General features: G+C 38.2%; 1 protein-coding gene across 5 annotated transcripts in view; it reads left to right on the forward strand.

The window, feature by feature from the left end:
* Window positions 1-27,325, forward strand: part of SATB1 (SATB homeobox 1) — a 92,908-nt gene that overhangs the window by 6,366 nt on the left and 59,217 nt on the right. For 3 of the 5 annotated variants that reach the window (XM_040080134.1, XM_058422778.1, XM_058422782.1), the window contains exons 2-5: window positions 15,504-15,739; window positions 19,478-19,654; window positions 20,473-20,599; window positions 21,320-21,443. In XM_040080134.1, coding sequence (XP_039936068.1) covers window positions 15,529-15,739; window positions 19,478-19,654; window positions 20,473-20,599; window positions 21,320-21,443 — 639 coding nt within the window. In that variant the 5' untranslated portion in view covers window positions 15,504-15,528. Of the gene's footprint in view, window positions 1-12,458; window positions 12,582-15,500; window positions 15,740-19,477; window positions 19,655-20,472; window positions 20,600-21,319; window positions 21,444-27,325 lie in introns of those variants that run through there. The other 2 variants (XM_040080126.2, XM_058422783.1) reach the window with 2 other exon arrangements.

Genomic DNA, 27,325 nt, shown 5'->3' on the forward strand with positions numbered 1-27,325 from the left:
CTTCCTTGATAAATGTAAGAAGTCTCAAGAATAATTAAAGGCATCTTGAAACTTAAAAATGACAGTTTTAGCTTCTAAGGATTAATTGTAACGTAATAATACTGTATGCTTTTTAGTGTTACTTCTGCACTAGACATTTAATTACAGTCTTTGTGAGACATGTTATCTGTATAGTAACCAGTGCATAAAAAGAATGATATTTACTTTTATATACAAGCTCTTGCTTGCCAGCTTTCTTTTTAAGATTATAGATTAAGATCTCCAATACAGAATGTTCGTGGCTTCAATGAAAACAACTTAATTCGACACAATTTTGGGGAGGAATGGAGCATTTATTGTAATAGTACTGCTTCTCTAGTCACACTTTTTGCAATAATACTTGAACTGCTGTTTAGCAGTGGGGATTTTTTCTGTGCAAAGGCCCAAACTCAGTGTTTCTTTGCTTGTTCAAAGGGTAGATTTTAGACTTTAGAATAACAAATGAAAAAGCATGTTTAATTTTTATATTGAGAAGTAGGATTAAAAAAAACTTCTAAGCCCAGCATTGTAGGTTTTTCACAGGTACAGTTTATTGCTGAGAGGAAATTTGGAACTTGCTTTTGCTATGTCAGATATTGACTACTGTCTGAAACATACACCGGATAATATAAATTTATGGGGTTCATAGCTTGGTCCACCCGTTGCTGTGGAAAAGTGAGTACATTTGCAAAGAGGCGCATAAAACTGGTTTTTCTTTGGATATGTTTCCAGATTCCCCTAACTGTGAAAAGTGCTTCTCAACATAGTGAATGTCCCACAGTTCCTAGATTCCGCACTGCCGTCACTGCAGGATGAGGCACAAGGGAAACCGCATCCAACTGTTTTAAAACAGAGCTTTTCAGTTGATAATATGTATATACATCTTATTTCAGGTGGTGTTCTTCATTTCTTATCTTGCAGTCCTGTGCAGGAGCGGTATGATACAGGTTTTGAGCCCCTAGTTTCGGTATGCTTTGTAAGAAAATCTCACAGTAAAGTCAATCGGTCAAAATCAATCTCTGTCCCATTGACTGTGTTTTATTGACTTTCTTTTTCTTTTTTTCTTCACTTGACTTACTGAATGCCACAATAATCTTTGCCATTCCTGGTGAATTTCATTTTAATCTTTTCAAGACAATTCTATAGCATGTTTGCATTTGAAATTTGTGATTCCACTACTTTATTGGGGCTGCGAGCCCTACAAGTAACCAACTTCTGCATTGCCGCTTAAAATGACAATTAGGATACTCATAGGTGTAGTTATCATTTTCTAAGCATTCCAGAAGAATTTTATGGAAACCATGCAAGAGAATTGAACCAGTAGAATTTCTTTATATGTTTAGCAGGATGACAGATATGCCGTAAGAAGCATTATACTGTCTGATAAATTGCATTACCAAGCACTATTTCATATAGGTTCTGTCTCTTTAAAAATGCAGTCTCCTCTATTTGCCCTATTAATTGTTGATATGTTGCCATCCACGAGACAAAAATTAGAGCTGTAATTAAATAATCATGTGATGCTCCTTAGTGCCAGTGAGAGCAAACTCATTTTTCCAGGCCCTGATGGTCACTGATTATTGTATTACTACTGGCTTGCTTTATTTTTTTTTAATGGCTCTATATTGCTGGGTTACGTAACCACTGCCCTTCTTTTCAAAATTAAAGGAATTGAAGAACATTAAGTCATTTAATTGGCCAGTAGTCTACGGGGATACAAAGTAGTCATACCTTCTCTGCTTTTTGGTCACTCAATTGGTTCTACTGGGAGAACTACATCAGTGGTGTGGTTGCGTGCCATTTAATTTACACTGGTGTTTTGGCTGGGATGGATGCATATAGGGAATGCCAGGAGAATTACAAAAGGAGCAGGGTATTAAAATTCAGAAATGATTAAAATTGAAATAAAAGGATGCTGCTGCTTTGCCAGTACTCTGGCAGTCATAATGACACATAGAGATTAGTTTCCACCTTCATCTTTTCCTTCTTTCTCATTTCCTCTTGTTTATTGTTGACACATTTTCCTTATGTCTCTGCTTCTCAGTGCTTTTTTTCACTGTTATATATTCCTACTTTTTCTCTTTCCTTAAGCATGGAGAAGCTTACTTAACCTTATTATAACAATAACAGAATAGGTTATTAATATTTAATATGCACATGATTAAAATTTCTCTCTTAAACATAGGTCAGCTCTATTATTAACTGACATGTTATTTTTCATTAAAAATTTTTATTCTGCCCTTACGGTTTCTCAAACACCCTTTACTTTGGTGGTGATTTAACACATAATGTTTAGAAAACTGTGTTAGGCTAGTGAAAAAAAAAGAACTTACCAGTCGTGGATAATCAATTATGCATGAATTCAGATATAACAGATGGAAACTGGTGAGTTAAAGTTTCTCTTTAGCTTCGTGATTTTTTTGTTTTGTTTTTGTGACACCTGTCTCTTATGTATAGATAAACATCTAACATAGCATACTGCTTTTCATGCATCTTTGTGTTTTTTGCTTTTTGGGTTTGGTTTTTTTTTGTTTCTTTTTGGTTTTGTTGGTGTGGCATAAACTTATTTTCCCCTGTTTCTAACTTACTATTTTTAATTTGTTTTTCTGTGAGCATTTCTATACTGCTGGCCTTTTCTAGGACTGAAGTGTCCTGTGATGAAGCAAGCATTTAATCTTCTAATAAACTACACAATGTAATTTGACCTTAAAATTGTGTCAGCACAATATTTTAAATTATAGGAGTTCATTTTTGCCTTCAGCTGCTCATGGACTATAGTGTTATGACATTAAAGCAACAGGGTAGACTGAAGCTAGGCATATGTATTCATATATGCATATACGCACATTCTTGTGATTGTGATACTTATACAGGCGTTCCCTCCAAAGGCATTAATTAAATTTCTTTCAATCATTTGACAATGAAGTAGATTGCTTTACTGCTTTTTATTAAAAAGTTCAGTATGGACTGTGCGCAATACATCTTTTGGTCATGGAAAGATTTTTACAGAACTAAATCAAGCAAAAAAGACAATAAATCTTTGTGATATGCCCACAGCAATGACCACTTGGTATTAAGTAAATGAAGATCTGAATATGTTTTTCTTTTTATACAAAATTATCTAAAAGAGTTTTAAGCACGGGCTTAGATGTGAGATGCATTTCTATGTAGTGCATTCATGGCAGTGTATTGAGCAATTATTGTATTTCAAGGTGTCCCATGTTTGAAAAATATAGTGGTAAGTTGATTTTGAAATTATTTTTCTATGACTGCAATAATTTCGAGCATTTCTTCACCTGCCCAACATCCTTCCCCCCTCCCCCCCACCCCCCTTTGGAAGTGGCACATTTGCAGATGTGGTGCAGAGAGGTTTTCCATCTATATACCTACCTATAAAGGAAAAATGAGTTGAGAGAATGCACTGCATCTTTCATGAGCAGATTATTCCAAAACTTCTCATGAGCATTTTACCATCATTTGTGAAGGAAAAATCTAATGCAGGAAGGAGTTTATAGTGTAACCTGCCAGAAGCAAATTACAGGGAAGAGATCTTTCCCCACAAATTTTTGTATTTAATGCCGGAACTAACTTTTACATACCTGTTAAGGCATTTCCTTCAAGTGATTTCATGAGTATAAATTACTATCATAAATATTAACTTAATTTTGCCCTAAAAATACTGTATTCAAGTGGGTTTCTAACTGCTGCTCTCCATCTCAGTTTGTTTCCATTGTAGTCACTTTGCAGGAAATCTAGAAACATAGTTGCTTTAAGCAAATAATTGCATCAAATACCTGAATATATATTTTTAATTTCTCTCTTTTATTTTTTTTTTTCTCTGAAACCAGAACAAGTATTTTGAACATTTTGGGGTGCTTGGACTAATATTTGGAAGTTATTTGGGCATGCTTTATGTTGTTTGTATTAAACTAAGCATACTCTGACATATGTATAAAGGACCTTTATCTTAGTGACACTGCATATGCTAAACCATTTTTAGTGCTTGGTAATATTAACAGGTATCTTGTTCCTTAAAAGAGCTGTCAATATTAACAGCTAATTGCTCCTGAAAAGAACCAAAGAACTCATTCATTTCATCTTTGTTACAGTGGATTCATCTGAGTTTGAGTTTGGAAAGAGCCCTAGAAGAAAATGCTAATTTGGCCAAAACCACCAACTTTCAATTTGTTTTACACCAAAACCACATATTTTGCATGTATTTTATGTACAATGAATATTGACTCCTGTCAAGTTTGGCCATAATTAGATGCACAGTTTTACTTAGAAGGTTTTGAACCTTAGAAAAACTGTAGCAGAACCTGTGCAGAGTTCTGAGTTAATAATGAAACTGGAAACAGGACATTTCATGTGGTTTTGTGTTTCATAATGAAAGTTTGACATAGTTCAATTCATCAATCAGTTCTAACCATTTCCTTCAATTTAAAACTCTTCCATATTTTCAGTTTGTGTCAGTAGATTTTTATTTGTACTATCAGGTCTATGACTGAAATGATTCTCCTGTTGATGAAGAATTCTTATGTAAGAATTCACTGTGGTTTGAGCTCAACAACACAACAAGCTCTAATTAATAATAATTGAATAATCCTCTGTAGGGCTAAGTGCAGTGGTTCAGATGTTTACTACCGTAATGCACAGCTCTGCTTGGGCTGTGTGAAATTCATCCTTACCCAGAACTGTTGGATCAAATTTCTGTATTTGTAAAAGTATAAGAACTGGGATAGAAGGACAGCGGTTGGAAGTGAGGGAAAATGAGTCACAAAATGGAAAAAAAAGCAGAACCAGTCAAAAAATTGCAAACAACATTGAAAAACACTTTGGAGATAACTTGGCATAACTTTCCTTTTAACAAGTAAAAAAACCCAGGAACTATGACTTTCTACGTCCAGGGATCATGACTTACATACTATTAAATTAATAGACCTTCTATTCAGACACATCCCTAAAATAACCACTTATCATCTGACTCTTTTAGGTAACAATTATATGCCCATCTCATGCCTAGGAGTTATCTAGTGCTGTGATGACGAGAGCTTTAACAGGAACCACTCTTTTTTCATCTCTCAGTGTCCCACATTAAGCATCTTCGCATGAAAGACCTAAAAATTATACCTCTGGAGAGAAAGCTGTGAAATTAATGACCTGCTGAACATACATTTATGACATGGGAAACTTGGCTGATCCTAAGATGCCAACTTTCCTCCTTTCTTCCAGCTGCCTAATTGCATAAAATATTATTATATAAATCTCTATTGCATTTTTTTTTTTTTTTAATTTGCTCTTTTTTTGTGGAAGCAGTTGGCTGTAGTTGCCACATGGAAATTACAAGCATGACTCATCAAGGTCCTAGTCTGGTGTTAAGAATGGAAGAGAATATGATCTTCAAAATGCTTTTTTTAAATTTGAAGCATTTTATATTAAGTGGTTCTGAAGTCCATTGTCATAAAACATACTGGTTTATATTAAATAATATAGTGTTTGTGGGAGCTGATGTCCTACTATAGATAGCAAAAAGTGAACTCAGTTTGTCCACATAGCAGGCAAGAGATTGTGCAACTACAGAGTAAGATTTATGTGATTAATCATTAATATTGATTGCTGTGATCTTTTATGGGAAAGTGGGCACCTCTCTATTACAATTTTAAGCAGCTAAGATTTCTCATGGCAGGCAGGGGTGAAAGACTCACTAGATTCTCATTAGCGCTCTTGTTCACCTTCCCTACATCATGCCAAATAGATTTGTTGGATTTTATTCCACAGTTTTCTTCCAGCATTTTGCCTCTCCATGACTCACCAAGGGGTAAGCTGAAATAACTGTTGGGGCCACATCTGCAGAAGTATGTATTTACTTCAGTTCTTCACGTGCATCTTCATCAAAATAGACATAGAGCTATGAAATGACTTGCAATAAATGGTGCAGTAGTTTGACTAAAAGTAACTTGTTTTATCCAAAATCACATTTTGCATATTCTTATTCAACTCCATTTTAAAAAAAGAGTCCGTGATTGAAGCACATTGCAGATAATATTTGCAAGAGTAAACGAGCGTCGTCACAGAGGCAATCAATAGGGAGATGTCTGTTTGTATATGATTTTACATATCTGCAAGCTAGCTGAGACATCCAGCTAAAAAATGCTGCACCATGGGACACTGTGTAGATATCTGATACTTCCCAGGGGCCTTGGGGTCTGTAAACTAATGAATGCACTACATGTAGCCATATATGTAGGTTTTTCACCGCTGACGAATGTGGTAAGGATAATTTACTTTACTTAATAACCAATTAAGTGCAGTTCAATACAGCTGACTATCGTAAGTTAAATATTCATTTTACGTAACTGTTTCAGGACATGGTGTGTGAGAGAACACAAACGAGCAGAAATTGCTCATGCAAAATGTGAGAGGGGACGACAGCTTGTGTGAGATCCTTTCAGTGCTATGAATTTCATTTCATAGCACTTTTGCTTTTTGACAGGCATCCTATCCAGGCTGGGGCAGGTTGCAGTCAAAAAAATCTAGGTTGGTATGTAACTTTTGAGTTCAGCGTGGGGGATGTCACAGAATGCTGTGATTCACATTGGTGCGCATTGGATTCTTGGGTCGTATGAAAACTGAGATTGCTGCAGTCAGGTTGGTTGAAGCATTTGAGCGGTGTCAGGCAACTATTGTTGTTCAGGGCAAAGCGAAGGGGAAGTTAGTCTGAGGAGACTGAAAAACAACTTCAGTCCGAGGTGCAAAACTTGTAAGGCTGTAGGCCTGTGTTGGCACAACATAGTGCTGAAGTTTGCATAGGTAGACGAGGGAAAGGACTAGGGGTGCATCCTTCCCCTTCACACACACTTCTGTCTAACCCACATGACAAGCAGGCACAAGCCCTGGGTTGTCACCCACTTTCCGGCCGCAGATGTTTACCTTCAGAAAGCCATGGAATGGTACTGCCATTGCCTTGCTGTCCAGCAGTCACCACTGCCCACAGATGTGCACCCATCACACCTTGCAGTGGGGGAAATGCATCCAAATCCCCACTAAAGAGAATTTCCCAGTAGCCCAACTGCTGCTGCACAGCTCTGCATCACCTCCAGCATGTGATGAGCTTACAGGTCGCCCGAAGGGCTGCAGCATTGTCAGAACTACGTATGTGTAAAAGCCAATCAGCCTGATCTCCCCAAAGAAATCTGATAAAAGAGAATACACAGCCATGCTGGTTTTGCTCTGCTGCCAGGTCATTTCTGTTTGCATTGCACAAGAGCCAAGCCTCAAGATTTGGGTCCGTATTTCCTAATTTATTTTGAACAAGAAAATACTGGAATAGAGACCTTAAGAGGCACTGAGGGAGCACGCCACACTGGAGAATTTGTATTGCTTTGCAGCTACTGAGACTGCTGCTCGAGAGTTAATTCACCAGGGGGTTGGAAATATGCAGCCCAACTTTTTAAATATTTGTCTTACTTCAGCACAAGCTAGGGCAAATGCGTTTTTATAGAATAAAAACAGTGCAACAACTTTATTAAGGATTAATCACCTTTATTAAGCATATATTAAGTCTGCTATATGTTGACTAGAAGCTATGAAAAATGCGATGTTACGATTGCCGCATGTTTAAATGATTGCCTGCATATGTATCCATGACAATATCTATTCATCTTCTGTTCTTTATATATGTTTTTATTATAAATATCTTTATTCTAGCTGAACATTTTAATATCAAAGTTGACAAAGTGAAGTGCAAATTGGAATAGGTCAAATGAAAATCAGATATCTGTATCTTGAATTATTTCCAAGTAGCTCGGTATTGATAAGAGATATCTGATTGTTGTCTATCTGTCAAGACGTAGCAGCCTTCAGTAATTCGTGCTTTCTAGTCGGGTTCCACTCTCAGCTTTCCAAGTCTGCAGTAAATACTTTACCAGGCATAAGTGGTGTATGGGAATTAGATTAATCCATGTGTAGGGAGTTTATAAGGTTTAGTGCATATATGCAATTTCAAGAAGAGAGTTCTTTTCCATAATCATTTATCTCAAGCATAGGAAGCATATGCATGATTATATAATTAACAGAATATTTGTTTGTCAGTGTTTGGTTAGTGTGCGTAATAATATCATTATTAGGCCTTCTGTGCTCCTGTATTATCAGATTGTTATCTCCCTGCTCCTTTAATTCACCATCTCTGCTTTTTAGATTAATCACTTTGTTTTAATCCAAACATTTTGTTGGTTTGGGTTTTTTTTGTTTGTTTTTTTGTTTTGTTTTTTACCGTGAACAGAATGATTTGTGAAAACCAAAGCAAGTTATTTTAGAAGATTTTAATCTTTTGTTGTTTTTGGTTTTGTTACTATCTGGTAATCATTTCTGTAAGGTGGTATTTTAGTCCCAAATCTTGTTCCAGATCATATTTGCTCTACTCTAATCAGCTCTGCATCTCTTAAATTATTGTCAATGTCCTTTTCCTCCATCATGCTGCAGGCAGCATACTGCCAGCTGAAACTCTCACATCCTTCATGATTTTCCTCTTTAGTGGCCAGTCTTGCTTACTGCTGAAGTTTAAGTTTACCTTATCAGGCTTTTCTGAAAAGTTTGAAAAAATAATACATTGATATTTTCCGTTGTGCCCACAAAGTTTGAATTCAACTAGTTAACACAGGTTTTCTCCAAGTATTCTAATGTATTGCGGAAATATATAAATATATATATTACTTTTTTAAGAGGGACTGATTGATACTCTGTCTTGTTGAAAAAGGATTTGTTTCTAAACTAACAACCCACTAGCCAGTTACCCCTTGATCATATGTTATGGAAGATGTCATCTACATTTTCCCTTGCTTTTCTTTGTGAAACATGTTTCTTTGGTTTTGGTTTTTGTTTTTCATTTTCAGCAGTCTCAGTAATGATCTTAGTAACCCTTTTCAAGACACACAACACAGGTACAACTTTTCATGTTTCATACATATGCCACCTCCACTTGCTCTGCTTTGAATAATAGTATTATGTAACAGTGTATTCATTTTCCAGCCTTGCCTTTCTTTGCTTCTGAGATTATAATCTATTTTATGCACTGCAGAATATGATAAATATTTCATGCATTTCACCCTATTACCATTTTCTTTTTCCTGCATGTCCTGTATGCTGTTTGTGCTTATTTTAGTAAACATCAATGTGATTCTTTACCTTGTCTTGATGTATTCCTCTTCTTTAATAATAAGTAATATATGCATAGTGCAAAATTTTCTCTTTATAGATTTAATGATTTGCCCTTTCTGTATTCAACGGCCATGCTATTTTATGTATTACAGGACTGATAATTAGCCTTCTCACCCACCTACTTTTGCTGCTGTCACATGTTTATATTTTCTTTTCGTTGTTTGTTGTCGGTTGTTTTAAAGTTACTGACCTAAACATTTTGGTTATAAACCTGTCTATGCAACCAAAAGATACCTGTCTATGCAGTAATTCATGTTTTCTTAAGGTCGATGATGCAACTTTCCCTTTAGACACAGTCTATTCAAACACTATGCATTTTATCAATAAAGAAGTTTAATTTTTCTCTTATCTCGCAGCTTGTACAAACTTGTTGCTTTCAAGTTTGGCTAGTTGGGTTACTTTCTTCCAAGGGCATGATGGGAAAAAGCCATGTCTGTCTCGCAGTTACTCATTTTGTCAATACTTTACCAGCTTTTAGCTTTCACCTTTCAGGGGTGGATTTCGGTCCCGCGCTGCGGACGCCACACAGGGAGAGTTTTGTGGCGTGGGGATGTGGCGTCTCGCCGTCCCGAGCCCGGAGCGATGTATCGCTCTCACCCACGGTGTGTTGCAGCTTACTCTGGTCGGCCGCGGCGCCCACCGGAACACCAGAGCCGCGGTGGATGACGCCCTCGGCGGAACCGGGCCGGTTTCACCCAGCCTCGGCCGCCTCTCAGAACCGTGGACGGTGCTTTTCTTTCACCTCTGTCGGTACCGACGGCAAGGGGAGGGAAGGAGAAACTTCTTTCCCCGGCTTGGGCCGCCGGCTCCTCGGCGCGGCCCCCGCGGCGCGCCCCCACCTGCGGGGCCTCCGCCGTGCACCTGCCCGGCGCGGCCCGCGCAGGCTCCGCGCGAAGGGGCGGGGGCTGCGCTAGCGCGGCGCAACCGGCAGCGCCGGCAGGATATTGTTCAGCCTTCACCCCCGCCCCTCTTCCTCCTCCTGCTGCTGCTGGTGCCGCTGCTGTGCCCCCGTGTCCGTCCCCCCCGGCTCGCCCCCTCCGCTGCAGGCCCCATCTGCCGGGGGGGCGCGCCGCGGGGCGGCGCGGAGCGGGCATTGTGCGCGCCGCAGACAGGGCCGCCTCACCCGTACCCAGCGAGCTGCAAATTCGTGCGCGCCCGGAAGCCGCACGCCCTCTTCCCCCGGCCCCCCCCGCTCACCTACCGCCGCCGGCGGCCTCCCCCCCCACCCCGGGCCCGGCCCGGCCCGGCCCGGCGCCCCCTCCCCGCTCCTCGCTGCGGTCCCCCTCTGCCACCGCACTTCTGCCGACCCCCCTCCCCCTTCCCCGGCCTCCCCTCCCCCACGCCTCTCTCCTTCACCACCGCCACCTCATCCTCCTCCTCCTCCTCTGCCACTTTCTCTCTCTCTCCCAGGACTCGTCGGATGATCCGGGGCCGCTGGGGAAGGGCTCCGGGCAGCAGCAGGGAGGCTGCGTCCTCCTCCCGTCTCTGGCTGTGGGGGGGGAAAAAAAAAAAAAAAAAAAAAAAAAAAAAAAGCCGGTGGCCTCGGTGTTATTTTGTATTAAAATGAGGAGGAGGAAGAAGAAGCAGCGGCAGCAGCGGCAGCGAGCGGTAGCGGAGAGGAGGAGAGGAGGCTGTGAACAGGGGACGGCGGCGGCAGCAGCAGGAGGAGGAGGAGTAGTGATGAGTCAACTAATAATTTAATGGGGACAGAAACAGAGAGGGAGAGAGAGAGGAGGGGGGGGGGGGAGAGCAGAGCAGAGCGAGGCAGCTCCGTCCGGGGACGCGCACACATATCCATGTAACATCCAGCAACAACCACCAAACCGGCCTAAATAACAACCATACCCAGCCAGCCAGGGGAAACGAGAATTAAAAAAAAAAAAAAAAAAAAAGACAAAATACAAAGCCTACCATTATTATTCTTTTTCAATTGTTACTGGGTTTGTTGTTGGTTTGTGTTTTTTGTTGGTGGGTTTTTTTGTTTTTGGTTTTTTTTTTTTTTTTTTTTGGGGGGTTGGTTTTTGTTGTTGTTGGGTTGTTGCCACCTTTCTATTTAAAATTTTTTACCCCTTCGTGCGAGTAACTCTTCTCGGAGTTCCTAGATTTTCTTTTTTATTCTTGGCAGAAGCAGAACCAGTTTTTTGTTGTCGGTTTTCTTTTTTTCCTTTTTTCTTTTTTTTTTTCTCTTTTTTTTTTTTTTTTTTTCCTTAATAGGATCGGGGGTTTTTATAATTATAATTTCTCCCGGTATTGGACTCGGAGGGAGTGAAACCTCGTCACTTTTTTGTAGTGGTGGTGGTGTGCCTTGTTGTGTGTTTCCTTCCTCCCCTCTGTTCTTTTCCTCTTTCCCCTCCTCTCTCTCTCCCTCTTTCCCCCCCCCCCCCCCCCCCCCCCCCCCCCCCACTCGCACAACAGCCCCCGGTAAATGAGAGGAGACAGGTCCTCGCTGCCTTTTTTTTTTTTTTTTTTCTCTTTTTTTTTTCTTTTTTTTTTTTCTTTTTTCCCTCCCCGGACCGCAAAGGCGAGATTAAAAGTGGCATTTTAGTGCCTTTTCCTGCAATTTTCTCTCCACTTTTTTTTTTTTTTTTTGTTTTATTCTTTTTATATCCAGTAGCGATCTCTGGGGCTGAGGTTTCCGCAGAAAGTTTGGGGGCTGTTACGGTGTATATTTTTGCGGAGGGGGAGGGGAGCGGGCTCCTTCTGTGTGTGCTGCTCCTCTGGGTGCCTATTGGAGAATAATAGTGTAAGTGACAACCTAGAAGTAGACTTTCTGCTCTTCACACTGGATAGAAAAGCTGCCTTTTTTTTTTGCCTTTTTTTTTTTTTTTTAATAACCCCCTTTCTCACTTGATCTTTCATGCATTGATTTTATTTTTGAAAGGATAGCTAGACTAAAATCACCCTACACCTTAATTTAAACCTGCTACTTTTTTAAAAAATTATTATTATAATATTAATTCCTCGTTTTGAGCGTTACACTTGTCTGATCAAATTGATCTGCAGCTCTGTCTTGCGTTGCTAGACCTCGAAAACTGGCTCTCTCAAAAGATATTTAATCTGTATTTTTTTGTCCATTGCCATTTTTGCTCATGGCTACTCTGTTTCTCGCTATCTGTTTTTGCCCCTCCCCGCCTAGAGGAAAATAGCAACAAGAAAAAAAGAGAAAAAAATAAGAGAATATTAGGGGAAGTAGTCCTCAGGTCTGCTGCCCCCCCACCCCCCCGCCCCCCTTCAGAAAGGGGGGGACCTAAAAACATCAGTCTTGAACTTCTTCCTCTTCAAGAGCTCGGGCTGCAAAGGAAACCTCCTTTGTTTTTGTTATTTATATGCTGTCAAGTTTTGAAGTGGTGAGTTTCGGGTCGGTTTTGCTAATTTCACTCAGAAAACTGCAGTGTTTCTGTTTCTAGATAAGTACTTTGCTTCTTTGTCTCTTTAAAAGGTCACAGGGAAAGCTTGGCCTGGATTGTTAGAGCCATATGGAACGGATAAGTGCGGAGCCTCTCTCAAATGTGATTATGGGTTTTTATGAGGGAGGGAGGGAAGAGGAGGGGAAAGGCATGGGGAGGGGGCTGATTCAGTAGGAGAGAAAGAAATAATATAATACCGGCAGCGTTACATCGCGACAAAAGGAGATACGGCACCGACTCTCATTCAGAAATTGCGCGGTGTGCCTGTACGTGTACGCTGGCTCCGGGAAACTGTGCCTTGAAACTGTGCTCTTCTCTCACTGATCTGTGATGAAAACTTGTAGTTGTGAAAGATGCCTAAATGCGAAACCCGGGGAAACTCCTGGCCTGGAACCGGTGGAGATGATAGGTCTTTCCTGCCACCCTCTCCCTGGGCAGGCCATGCTGGTTGTTGCTCATCACTATTCCATACTGAGGTTTCGGTGAACTTTAGCCTTGGGCATGGAGTTTAAATGAGTAAATTAGGTGTTTTATGTGCATGTAATTTTGCTTTGTGACATAAAGCTTTTTACAAGATGACTAAGCGGTGAAAGGATGCCGATGGGTGGGTATTCTCAGGCCAAGCGAAAATGACCCATTTGGTGTTTTGGTTGCAGTCAGTGTATTAACTAAGTGGCGATCTATCACTTTTATTCACTGTACATGATGTAGTGCGATTCTGACTCATGATGACTAGATACTTTTTGTCGCAAAGAGCCTTCGTGCCTTACAGTACTTATAAAGTTGTCAAAAGTGATGAGGAATTTCTTGTTCGAAGCTTTTTTGTGTTTTCTTTTTCTCTCTCCCTGACCCCCCCCCCTTTTTTTTTTTTTTTTTTTTTTTTTTAAATCCTCTTTTTCTTGAGATAGACCAGTCTCAGAATAGCAGCCCTATGGTGTGTTAGAATTGTTAGAAACATCGGAAGATGTTAACAGTTTTGAGTCTGTAATTCTTTGCTTAGGTTACACTTAGTGCAGTTTAAAAAATTCTTTTTGAAAAGTGGCTAAAATATAGGCATGTTTACTGTTAATGAGACGCATGACCTAAACCAGATGGGATAAAGATGAATGGTGATCCTTAGCCTGTCACCTAACAGCATAAGGGAAAAAAAAAAAAAAAAAAAAAAAAAAAAAAGATTGTCTGAACTTCATCTATTTGGTTGCATTCTTGAGGTTGCTTGTAAAGGTTCGAATTAATACATTGCCTCTTTCTTCACTATATCGGGAAAAACAGGGTGATGTTCAAACAAGAAAAAAATAGTCTACAAAATTATCATTGGCATATATACTTGTGACATAGAAGTGTACACATATAAAGATTCCAAGATATTTAGGTTCTAATAACTTCGCTATGAAATGTAGATTTCAATATGAAATCGCAGAAAATGTATTGAATTACTAGGCTACTGAAAGAAAGTAGCAATTATACGATTCACACCAGTCTTTCTAAATATGACTTCCCCAGTATTAGTATATGTACTTGCTAATGTAAATTATAGTTCAAAGATTAATGTCTGTTGACCTGTCCTTAGTGATTATATATTATATATATATATATATATATATACACACACACACATATATATATAAAAAAGATAGTCGTCTGTGTAGTTATACCTTTCACTGTCAGGGAAAGGTAGATAAAATACCTAACAATCACAACAATATGGATTAGTGAAATCTTAACCAGAAAGATGCCTTTGCTCGCAGCAGTGTTTTTTGATATAGTTGGCAAAACAGGTTCTGATGAGTGGCAAAAATCCTTAAAACTTACTCTGTTGTGTTGTAGGCTTGGGAGATTTTTAGTGATTTAACTGTAATTGTTATTCGTGGACAGAGGTTTCAAAAGTTTATAAAAAGGGAAGTACAAGTATGCTAATATATACCTTTTCTTAATTTACTATTGCAATTCTGGTTTTTTGGTTTCAAATAGCTGTGTCAGCATCACCCAGGTTTTGGGGTTTTTTATATTTAAGGGCATCAAAAGTACTGTAGAAATTGTGGAGGATTTTTCCCCAGCTTTATGTTTGGTGAGAAACTATTCAGTTATATATCTTAATTGAATAAACTACTCTGTTTAACACCTGAAGCTTAATATCTGAAAAACTGCATATTTTGAACCTTGCAAAAGTTGATAAACTCTGTATAATGTTAGAAGGAAACTCAAAAGCAACCATCTCCCGCCACTGCTTTCTGAAGTTAAATGTCAAATTCTTTTTTTAACTTTTATTTTTAAGGGGGAGAGGAACTGTAAATGGTCGATAGTCTACATCTCTAATAAATCTGTTGCTCCTCCAACTAAAGTTTTAACAATCTCTCTATTGTTGTTCATCCATTTTATAATCAAATAAATCAAGAATTTTTTCATTCGAATCTTTCTCTCTCTCTCCACAATAAAAACATGCGCGATTAATAACAAACCTTTCTGTGAGAGTTGTAACCATAGCTGTATTGGAGCACACACCTTGGCAGTCATCATCACTTATATGAGTTTTAGACTCCCTCGGTTTTAGTTGAAGATCTCCAAAGATTTTTTTTTTTTTTTAAGAGGTACTCTGGTTGGCTTTTAAAAACCCATTCCACTAGATTATGATACAATCTCTCTGTAAACTGGGGTATGAGGTAGTTTCTGAAGAGTAAGTTTGTTACTTTTTAAAAAGGCATTTCTTTCCAGTTAAAATAGTCATCTATTCTTCTTTATGAGCCTATGGTACATATATATCTGTCTCTGTACATGTGCAGGCTGTGTACGTATACATACGCGCACACGTGTACAACATATATATATATATATTTTTTTTTTTTTTTTTTTGAATCATGGCAGGTGATCTTTAGAGGCGGGACTGAGTATGGATCATTTGAACGAGGCAACTCAGGGGAAAGAACATTCAGAAATGTCTAACAATGTAAGCGATCCGAAGGGTCCACCAGCCAAAATTGCGCGCTTGGAACAGAATGGGAGCCCATTAGGAAGAGGAAGACTTGGAAGTACGGGAACTAAAATGCAAGGAGTGCCTTTAAAACACTCTGGACACCTGATGAAAACTAATATTAGAAAAGGTAACACTTTTGATAATTCTGCATTAGAGAAATATGATTTATAATATTTGGGGGGAAGCATACTTTTGCAGACTACTTCTTTATATTTCAGGATTAAAATCTCCATTCTAAAATACTATATATTCCCAATTCTGATATAAATCACATTTGGGAAATGTAAGGTTCATTCTTGGGTGGAGCATCTTGCTTTTCAGGGTGGAGTCTGATTTTTGTTAAGGTAAAGGCTAGCTGCTCTGATTAAAGCAAATTCTTACATTGAAATGTAAGTAATTTGGTGCATTAATTCTTTGAGTAAGTGCTGGGCTAAGAAACGCAAAAATATGTAAGAGTAAATACTGAACCCCCAAAACAAATTCTCGCCTTTCTTCCTAATGATGGTCCTAAGATGGGAAGGGCAGCAGTATTTCCATAGCAGTTGCAAGTTGTTTTAAAGGAGAGTGTAAATCTTTAGGTATCACATTGGAAAAGTCATTTATGATGTCAATCTTCGCAGTTTATTTTCTTAAGTACAATTCATTATTGAACAATGAACAACTTGGGTGTCATATTTTTCAGTGGCTGGTTTGCTGTAATTAGACATTTACACAAGGAAAAGGCACATTTAGAATCATTGGTGTTTGTATATGGATGGCTTTTGTTTGCATTGAAAATACTTTTAATGGACAATAATATACAAATTTTACTTAACAAAATTTGTAAGTCTTTTTGACCATGTCCTGCAGGCTTGCTAATTTAAATCAAAATATGCAGCCTCGGCTTTTCCTAGTATAATCAGTTATGTTTATAATCCAGATTTTTCTTGTATTTGCTAAGCAAAGTGCAAAATGCAACCAAGACTATTAAACGCACAAAGTTAGAAGGCAGAGGAATTTCATTGTGTCTGATGCATAACATTTATCGTACAATCATTTATTTTTTCCTCGGTTTGGCGAAAACAAAGAATATATTGATCCTGAAATGAACAGACACAGCAGTCCGTATTGTTAGATCTTTATCTATTAAAAATGGAAAAAACAGCACTTCAGCAAATTCTTTGGCCTCTGCTCATGATTACCCTATTTATTGATTGTTTGCCAAGAATGTATGCATCTTAAGAAAGCCAGGGTAAGAGCATTAAAAATATAATTTATTACGGCTTTTCAAGCAGAGTGCATTAACATTGTACAGTGAAGCAGTGGGGCTGTATAAAAAGGACTTTCTGACGCCTGCAAACATATAAGTTCCATAAATTCCTAAATAGGAGATTTCAGCTGTCTCTGGTATTATGTGATATTTGCACAGCAAACTTTAATGCCAGGACAGTTTTAGACAAGGATTCTACAGACTTCACTGCTCCTTATAGCAGACGTGCTGTTTACACAGACTCGTAAACCTTCAGCAAAAGCTCTAACACTGCCTTCAGGTTTAAATCATGCTGTATTTTTAGCAGGGAGCACTGACCAATGCTCTCCCCTTTAATACTAGAAGGTTATGAAGTTGCTGCACTTGGAGGTCTTGCCAAGTACTGGCAGAAGTGATCAGCCAGCTGAGATTGTGCTCTCCTGTATAACATTTTTCACATTAACAGAAGGACACTAGTGACAGTTTGCTAAAAGATTTAGTGGCTTGATTTGTAGTCAGATGATACCTGTGTCGCACTACCGGGATCCACCTCTGTTAATCTATGCTGTGCCTCAAAATTTGGCCAGGAGGCTCTCCTGTGTTGTTTAAAGTACCACATTTCCCAAAATGCTGCAACTGAGGAAACCATGTACCTGGCTAAAAGAGTGCTGATAAGCAGCAAAGTACCTGTGTGTTGTGTCTGATCATAGCTTAATTTGTAGGAGCTGGTTAGGGGAAAAACAAATATGCTTTAGCTGTTTTTGGATGTATCTGCACTGTTTGTTAGAATGATGCTTTGCTTACACTTTATCTTCAGGAATTACTGGTGAAACTTCTTAAGAATTTTGAGCCCTTACTCTGAGTCAGATGGTACTAGGTGAAACATCAATTGTGAGAGCCAGGAAGGGAGAAAAAAAAAAAAAAAAAACGAAAAAAAACCTCCACCACCTTTTTTGTAGATGAATCGCGTGTGTCCACAGCTTATTTAAAACCAGTGAAGTAAATACTGTTTTGCATGTACTGCTTTTGTGCTTTTGCTTTGGTCTTCTCCCCCTTTCTGGCCAGGCTATCTCACTCAGATAGCAAAAAAAAAAAAGCTCCTTCCTGCACTACATAAATATTGGCAAGCTTTTGCTCTTGTCTTTCAGTCTTTCATGCTGAGCCTATTGGGCAAACTGGAGTGAGTTTGTGAGCTTTTCCTTGCAAGCCTGAAGGGGTTTGTTTGCCAGAGATTGGCTCTCTAGTGAACAGATGTAGTTTAAATATATGTGCTTAAGTGATATCTTTTTTATCATGATTTCTTACTATACATTAGAGCACAAATCAGCAGATGTGGTCTTATTCTATTGTCGAGAATAAAGCTTCCTCTTAGACTACAGCATGTCTGGTGCACCTTAGCAGGTTAGGAGGTTTCTGTAAGTCTAGAGGGCAGTGGTTATAGAGGCATTAACATTGTAGGACTAATTTGAGTTCCTGGGTGCCCTGTTAAAATAACCCTTGTCATCATTTATGCTAAAGATGATACCCCTCTGGCAGGCTGCCATAAGACAGTTCTGTACATCTCCTTTTAACCCTTCTGCTTTCTGTCATTAAGAGATCCTAACCTGTGCTGCTGGAGACAGCGCAACAGGATTGGAGCTTAAAACAACGGATTATTGTGTCATCCTTGTCCATCTGGGAGGCTGGGAGGAATTTTCATAAAGTCCAGGAATGTGATTGCTGGGAGAGACTTTGTCCCTAAAACAGCTTGGTTTGTTTGTTACTTTTCTCTCTGTCATCAAAAGGGAGGAAAAAAATAAAATAAATTAAAAAAAAATACAAAAGGAAGGAAGAAAGGTTGTTTTCTTATATTCTGTGTAGTGTATGGAAGGGTTTGCCATATGATGCTACAAAACTGGAAATTAATAATTAACTTTCAGGCGTGCTAAAATAGTGTTGTGGGATGTAAAGTGCGGGAGACAAAAGCAACAAGAACAACAAAAATAAGCCTGAACTGCAGGTACGCTTCTTAAAGCAGCATTGAAATCATGATTTGTTCCTTAAAGATGTGTGAAAGTAGTGCTCAAGTGCACTCAGTGAATGAAGTACGAATTAGTGTTAACTTTTGCCTTGTTTCCTTGTGTACTCTTTTCAGAGTGAATATATAACACACAAGGTGATTTGTTGTTGATGTTGAAAGCAATTAAATATTTTTGGCAGTACTAAGAAAGTTTTAATGTTAACAAACAAAATTATGTGGCTGGTACTAAAATGGCTTACAGTGAAGACATCTGCAGTATGTATTTATGTTCTCATGCTGCCTGCTACTCACAACAAATCAGGCAGGACAGAGAGAATCAACTTCTCTTCAGACAACCTTGTTATTTCTATAGAAGGTAATTTCTTAAATCTGTATCTGATCGAGGGAGATAAATTTGCATTTCTGCCTTTCAGGGAGATGTATGTTTTGTAGAACTTTCTCTTTTTTGGGGGAGGGTGAGGGGAAAGGACTCGGGGAATATGTTGATCAAATATTTGTGATGATTCTTGATGCCTCCTCTGCCTGCTCGTACAGGTTTTATTTACATAACTCTGTATAGACCCACCTACTCTACAATAACTCAAGTTTAATATGTTAAATTTATTTTTTTTTAATAGGAAGTATGCTTCCAGTTTTCTGTGTAGTGGAACATTATGAAAATGCCATTGAGTACGATTCTAAGGAGGAGCATGCAGAATTTGTGTTGGTGAGGAAGGATATGCTTTTCAACCAGCTGATTGAAATGGCATTGCTATCTCTTGGATATTCTCACAGCTCCGCTGCCCAAGCAAAAGGTAAATAAGATTATGAAATTGTACAATGAGTTGTGCATGTATGTGGGGTCTTGGGGGAGGGGCAGGGTTTCTTCCAGGAATGTAATGCAGGTTTTACTTCTTAAACTTCTTGCAGATTCTGGGTCTGTATTTTTTTTTTTCCTTGAAGTGTTTTTATTTAGTTAGTGCACATTTTGCTCGTGGGGAATGTGGAGGTAAATTCCTTTTTTTTTTTTTTTTTTTTTTTAATTTATTAAAAAAAAAAAAAAAAAGAAGAAAAAAGACTTCAACTGAATCATTAGTATGCTTATTGACCTTAATAATCTGCTCCACTGAGGTTCCACAAGGAAGTGTAAAGCATATTTGAGCAGATGGACTGTTGAGAGTCAACTTGCATTTATGACTGAATATCCAGCTCTGTTTCTTTTATTTTGTTCATGATGGTTTTATAGACTGCAAAGTAATTTTTTTTTTTACTCAATTCTTGCATTGCAAAATCCTTTCTAATTTATTAAGAGGAATGCTAACTATTATATCCTATTGAATTCATGGGAACTTAGGAAAATATACTTCTATACATTTTAAAAATGTCTACTGCAATATGTTTTTATAAATCCATAATATAAATAAGGCCTATCCTTGGTGGTGTGTGGGTGGGGGTTTTTGGAGGGGGGATGTTCTTTTGTTTTGTCAGATTTAAAAGGTTAGAAACAAAGGTGGTGATCTTGTTAAAATCAGATATTTCTTTTGCCCCTAGGAATTAGGTAAATCACTTTCTTTCAATTTTTTCTACCCTTCTTGCCCACTCCCCCTTCCCTCTGAAAATTACAATCCTGCAGGGCTTATCCAGGTTGGGAAGTGGAATCCAGTTCCACTCTCCTATGTGACAGATGCCCCTGATGCTACAGTAGCAGACATGCTGCAAGACGTGTATCATGTGGTCACACTGAAAATCCAGTTACACAGGTAAGTCATATACCAGTTCTGGGATGTGAACTGTTACTTGTCTGCTCTTAGCTGTTAATATTGCTTGTACTTAATTCCCGCTGTGCTTTGTGCTCAAAGTACAAAGGCTTGCCTAAATTCCTTTTTAGTTACTCTAATTCTTCTTTAACTTACTATTGCAGAAAACTTTTATAGCTCTGATACATAGATTTTCTTTGGATATCTCATTAAAACTATATTGCATTTTAGTCAATTAAATGATGCATTACAAGAAGGCATTTTACATAAAGTTTACTTAAGAGAAAAATATTTTTGCATATCATGAACAGTACCATCTGTGTGCATTTTGTAAAAGAATGACTCGCTCACACTTATTGTTGCTGTCTAGGTTCTTAAATTTCACGGCAACAAAAAAGAAAAAATGGTTAATATATTAATGCTTTTCATGATCAGTCGTGAGAAAGCATTACACCTTAAATTGTTTTACCAAGCGCATCAGAGCAGGAAGGTAGAAGTAACATGAAAAAATAGTCGCCACATGCAGCTGATGTATAATTCATGCATCAATACAGCAGATGTGTTGTATAAAGTAATTAACTAATCGGAACAATCAGGAGACCGAGAGCAATCTCCAGATGCATCTGCTTGATGCGCAAAATGAAATCTGTCTGTCTTAAAGGAATGTTCTGCAGCAGGATGCAATCTTGTAATAATCCCTTTTCTAATCTGTGTTTCAAATAGTTGCCCTAAACTAGAAGACTTGCCTCCTGAACAATGGTCTCACACAACAGTAAGAAATGCTCTGAAGGACTTACTGAAGGATATGAACCAGAGTTCATTGGCCAAGGAATGTCCCCTTTCGCAGGTACTTAGCATAACATGTAATAAATAATAAAGCACTATAGGCAGCACTGATGTGAGATTTGAGATTTCTACAGACTGTAGCAAGTAGTACCCATGGAGAGGATCTGCCAAAAATGCAAATGCATTTGACCACTTCACGATCTTTATAAATATGCCTGATTCATTTTGAACATAGTCTTACAGCATTTCCCATGGGAAGTCATGAAAGGTTGTTTACACCACACAAAAATCATCTCACAGCAAACTGGATTTTAACTGGTTTTTGTCTGCAGTCTTTGAACTGCTTTGATGCAACTACTTTTTTCAAGCACATGTGTTCAAGATGTTAAAAGGCTCTTTACTTACTGCTGTCAAAAGTACTATTGAATCTGAATGCTTGTTAGATAACCTACAGTAGTTTTAAATGCTAATTCATAAACTGAGACAGTCTTTGGCATGCTATATGAGAAGGGAATAAAGAATAAAGCTCTTTGGGTGATATGTTGTTGTTGCAAAGGACCAAAGGAAAATCAGTCATTTATTAGTTCTAATCAAAATATACCTAAACAAAAATGAAACCTCAATTTATGCATTGCTAAATATTGAACTGATGTGTTCCTCAAGCCTTAGTAGTATTGTTCTATTTTTGCCATTCTTTTTGTTCTTCTCTTGTCAAATTACTGCAAAGGCACATCTCATTTCTCTGTGCAGTATGGTGTCCAATGATGCTGTGGTGGGAACACGGTATTTTTTTTACCTTTTAAATTTTAAAATGTATTTCATTGTGGCACAGTGGAGATGAATTCAGTATACAAATAAATGATGCTAGTTGTGGCAGGGAGGGAAAAAGAGAAATTAAGGAAGTGAAGATATTTTTATGGGGATTTTATTTCTCTTGCTTAGAATACTGGAGTCTTTGTCTCTGAAAGACTTCAGTTAATCTACAGGAGACTACTCTCCCCCTCTGTCTAATTTTCATGAAGAGATTAGCAGACTTGTTTCCCATCACTTTTTTTCCCCCTATGGTTAGATTGTTTCCAGTGGTGTGGCTCCAACATAGGAAGTTTTGAAGTGGAAATAATCAAAATTATCTTCACTGGTTGCAAACCATTCCTGTAATATGTCTACAAAGTTATCTTGTATGTACCTACTGTAAAAGCATGTGAGCTTTTGCGATGCTATTTTATGGAGGCTGCAGATAACTCGGGATTTTTCTCCATTTTAATCTAATAGTGCTACTTTTTTCTTGATACTGATGGAAAGCCAATAATTTCTATCGAGATGGAATATCTCATTTCTATTTGGACACTGTGTTCCACAAAGGAGTTTCTGTATATATATATTTATATAAAACAGAAAAAAGCTTTTAAAAGGAATGCTTTACTGTAGAAAGTATCATGGTACTGGAGACAATTCAATAATTCCATTCTTCTTAAAAAATTTCTTTCAAACTATACTAAATTTTTATGTAATAACTTTAATGGACTTTTTTGGGGACTGTTTGTTTACTGGTTTGTATTTGTCTATTTGCAAAAGAATATATTTAAAGCCATGAGCTTCCTTCTGTTGTTAAAAGTGTGCTTATTACTTTTGCCATCTCTATCTTCACCAGTGCTGACATAGTTGGGTTGCGAGAATTTAAATAGCTTCTGCTTTTCTTTTTTCTTTAAAAACCAAATCATATTAAGCTTAAAGTACATTTATTCTTAACTTTTGGAAAAAATAAGCTTTTACAGTAGTTGATCTAGGGCCCATCAGTCAGTCTGTGTCTTCCTGTTTCCCTCTGGGAGCTTGAGGGAAGATGAGTTGATCCTTTTCATGTGAGTAAATTGATCTGAATACTTCCCATATTTGCCTTACCTCTAACTCCCTGTATATCATTCCTATGGAAAGGGCACTGTTTTAAGAGTGCCGATGTTTTAATAAAAGTGTTAAAGTTTTTGAATTGCCCTGCCATGGCATGGTCCTGCAGCAGATGTGAGAAGAGCAAGACAGAGGTCAGGAGACAGCATTTCCTCAGGGTATCCATCAAAGTGCCAGCATAGGAGATTCTTCTTAAGAGTAGAGAAGGGCTCTCTCCTGTTATGTTCTTCCATGGGTATAGGTAATGCCATATGAAGCGCTTCATCATAAATGCAAACTAATGCAGTGACACTGTACCATAACTTATTAACATTGTTATGGATATAATTTATTAACCACAGAAAAATGACTCAAAGTGGAAACGAGAGTAGTTATTGTTTTCTGTCACTGTCATTAGCAATACTCTGTTTTGTGTAGGTATGGAAGGACTTGCTTTAAAATAATTAAGACGCTGTGCTCAATGCGTGGCATCTCTGCAGGCCATCTCTGAAGCCCCATTTGCTCTTAGAGTTACTGTATTTTCTGAAGTAATCTTGCATTTTGCATATTAAAAATTGCTCATATTTGTTCAGACTACTGGCATTTTATGTACTGAAAAAGAACCTAAAAACAAGCCAACTATTTTATAGTGCGGATATACTTAATAACTTGAAAACATGTGAACACAACTTTGCGAACCAGTCTGTTTCAATTACAGAGTCTCAAAAACTTATTAAGTATTATTCGTGTAAAGGTATGAACTCTTGACACCTTTCTTGATAAAATACCACTGTGACTCTTGCTCTCATTAGGAGAGTTGAATACATGGTCCGTTTTGAAGCTGCTGTGATTCTCACTCTGTGACTGTGTGGCCACCCCTGGAGGTCAGTTTTATTGCTCAGTATATGAGCCCGCATCATGGGGAATCTCTGTCAACATGACTTGGAGTGCTTAGGATGGACCACAGCAAACGCACGCCTCTGAACTGCTGTGGAATTGCAAACAGCCATTCAGCTGTTAGCCTCAAATTTTTGGTATCAAACAGTCAAGGTAAAAGGGCACTTCAAATTTTGTATGGAAAACCCAAACCTGTTCTGAATTATGCACTAAAGTGCATATGTTCATGCTTTGCATCGGGTTTGCAGATTTTATTGCTAGAGACTGGCAGCATGTGCAGATGCTGACTGAAAGATTTTTTGCATTTGATACGCACAGCTTGCTTCATTTCTGTTTCCTCTCCAGACCTCTTTTGATGGGGAAGGTAACTTGGAATTTAATCTAGGACTCACTTTTGGGCCATCTTGTGCATTGTGTTAAATTGGTCTATCTCGCGAGTGGCCTAGATCTCATCTCCCTCCTGTTTTGACTCTTCAGTCTCCAAAGGGTTGTAAAGAAATTGTTCTACCATCAATTCTTATTTCCAAACCTTTACACAGAAGCTCTACTCTGCTTCAGTCTTCTGGGAACTGCTCTAAAGTGATCAGGCAGGCAGGCAGCTCTGTTGCATTTACTTATTTAATGTTAGTCCTTCAATGTCTCGCCTTAGTCTTAGCATTTTCATACTTCACTTTCACAGTTTTGCTCTGTTTTGATTTTTAATGTAGAAGTTTCTTCTTGCTTGCACAATTAATAACTGAAATATTACAGGCTGTATTTATTCTGATATTAATAAGGGTGTTTTTCCTCTTTTGCTCCTATTGAATTACTTCATCTTTCTCTGTTTCTTTGTGTATTTATTTTTTTATATATATATTATATATAATTTGATCAACTTTTATGAGGAAGAGGAGAGCAACATGGGGTATTGGTCTAAGAAAAGGACAGGAAATCCTTTTGATAATTCTGGAACAAACTCACCATGTGATTTTGAACATTTAGATGTATCCCTTATCTTGAGTTTCTCTAACCTTTTCCATGAAAAGATGATAACAAGTCACCTACCAAATGAAGAGATTGTAGAGATTAATTAGTATCTGGGAACTGCTTTAAAAATATGGCAGTAATCAACTGACATTGACTTTTCTACCGGTATTATCTTGCCTGATTTTTTTCAGCTAAAAGATATTCAAAATAATTGTTGTTAGAATTCACAAACAGGTAATATCAAAGCACTGCCAAAGCACTTCTGAAGCAAGGTATTCTTTTTCTTACCCTTTCAGTATCCTGAAATGTGAAGGTATTTGGTTGGGGTTTTCTTTCCCTCCCTTTTGCTCATCCTTTGAGACTGCATCTAGTCAGACTCTCAGGACAACCACGAGTCCGTGCATTATAGATGAGAAATTCCAGGCCTGATACATAGTAGAATCTCAATTCACCATGGCTTTTTTGTTCAATATTTTGTAGGGGACACGCAGTATTTCAAAAAAATACGTCCAGAGGCTGTGATACTTGGGGACATAGTAATTTACGGACTATTTTAAAATTTTTGGAAGATATTTGTGTGTTCCCCCTTTCCCCCGCCTGTGATGTCATTTACATAATTTTGCTCTTGGTGATGAGGGAATAGCGTTATTTCAGTCAGAGGCATGGATATATGCTTGCATTCCATGAAATGTATGCATACACAGTACAACTGCTGGTACGATACCCAAGTCTGCATAGTTTTGCACTTGTGACAAATATAACTATCTTGACTGCGTTTTTAACAAGCTCTCATGCTATAGTGAATGATTCTCTTCATCTGACACGGGCACAGTATAGATCATATACTTCCCTTTCTGTTCGAATACCCTGGCCTGAATTTGCATGCTGTTTTGTTCAGACTTTATAGGATCTGGCAGAGACAACTGACAGAAAGCTTTCTTGGAACAAGAAACATCAGTGTTTCTCAGTTCACCTGATGTGAAGGCACTTGGCCATCACAGCAAATAGCCAGCTCAATAGAAATCCTCTCACATTTCCACGCTGCTGTTCTGATCCACCCTTCCAAAATCCTAACCAAAATGTTGTGTTTGCTAAAATTAAAATTTCTGTACCTATAGATAATCAAGGAATGAGCTATTAAGAGTTGCCAAAATACATACATTTTATGAGCAGTTCTTGATTCATGCTTTACTAAACCAAAAGGTGTTTTTTGCTCCCTCTGCTTTCAATTTTACCTGCCTAGACCTGAGATCAAGTCCTTGGATTTCTTTGTTGCTTGTAAGTCTCTTCTGTCTTCCTCCCTTCCCCCAATAATTAATAACCTAAGTAAGGAATGCAGCTCTTTTTTCTGCTTTAGAAGTTACTGTACTTTAGATTTTAAAGATGTCATTAATTATTTCGGGGAAGTAAATCCTTGAGGGCCTGGGCTCAGCTTTTGGCAGGTAGGGCTTTTCAACCTACCCCCCCAGCTGCTCAAAAGCATTCACTGTAATGTCTCTTCAAGCTGACATGGTATCTGGATTTTTAAAACATTTGCAATTAACTATGAAAAGTTGTGCCCATAATTTTTAGTCATCCAGATAGGATGGGCAGTGCAGAGCCTATTGCTGATGGGATGAGCAAGATATATGTAATAGGTGTTTGGGTAGAGTTGTGTGAGGACATTCACAGGGTACTTAACCTTTCAATCAATTGATCGTGTGATCACTGATTTATGTTCTTCAGATGCACCTAAACACTCTCAGTGTTAAACATACGCCAGGCTATCTGCAACTCTTTTATCTGCGTAGCACCCTATTGAAGGTGAAAATATATAGCTATTTTTTTCTGCCTCTTCATTAGAGTTAAGTATAACAAGGATGTAAAATCAATTTCCAAAACAGTTATGAGGCCTGAAATTATTGTGGGAGGAGGAGGAAAACATGCTTTGTTCTTCAAATAAATGCAGTATCTGACTTCAGGGGTGTCTGTAAGGTTCTTTGGTATCTGTGCTCTAATGCAGTCTTCTGTTTCTGCTTCTGAAAAGTGGAGGAGCCCAAGAGAGGAATCGTGCTAGTGTTGAGGAGGGCTTTTTTTTGTTTGCTTTGGTTTGTTTTTTTCTCCTTTGTTTTGGTTTTTTGGGGGGTTTGTTGTTGTTTGTTTGGGGGTTGGGTTTTTTTCCTTTTTCTTTTTTTTTTTCTTTTCTTCATTTTTTGTTTG

Source organism: Hirundo rustica, chromosome 1, assembly GCF_015227805.2.
Source record: "Hirundo rustica isolate bHirRus1 chromosome 1, bHirRus1.pri.v3, whole genome shotgun sequence".
Lineage (NCBI taxonomy): Eukaryota > Metazoa > Chordata > Aves > Passeriformes > Hirundinidae > Hirundo > Hirundo rustica.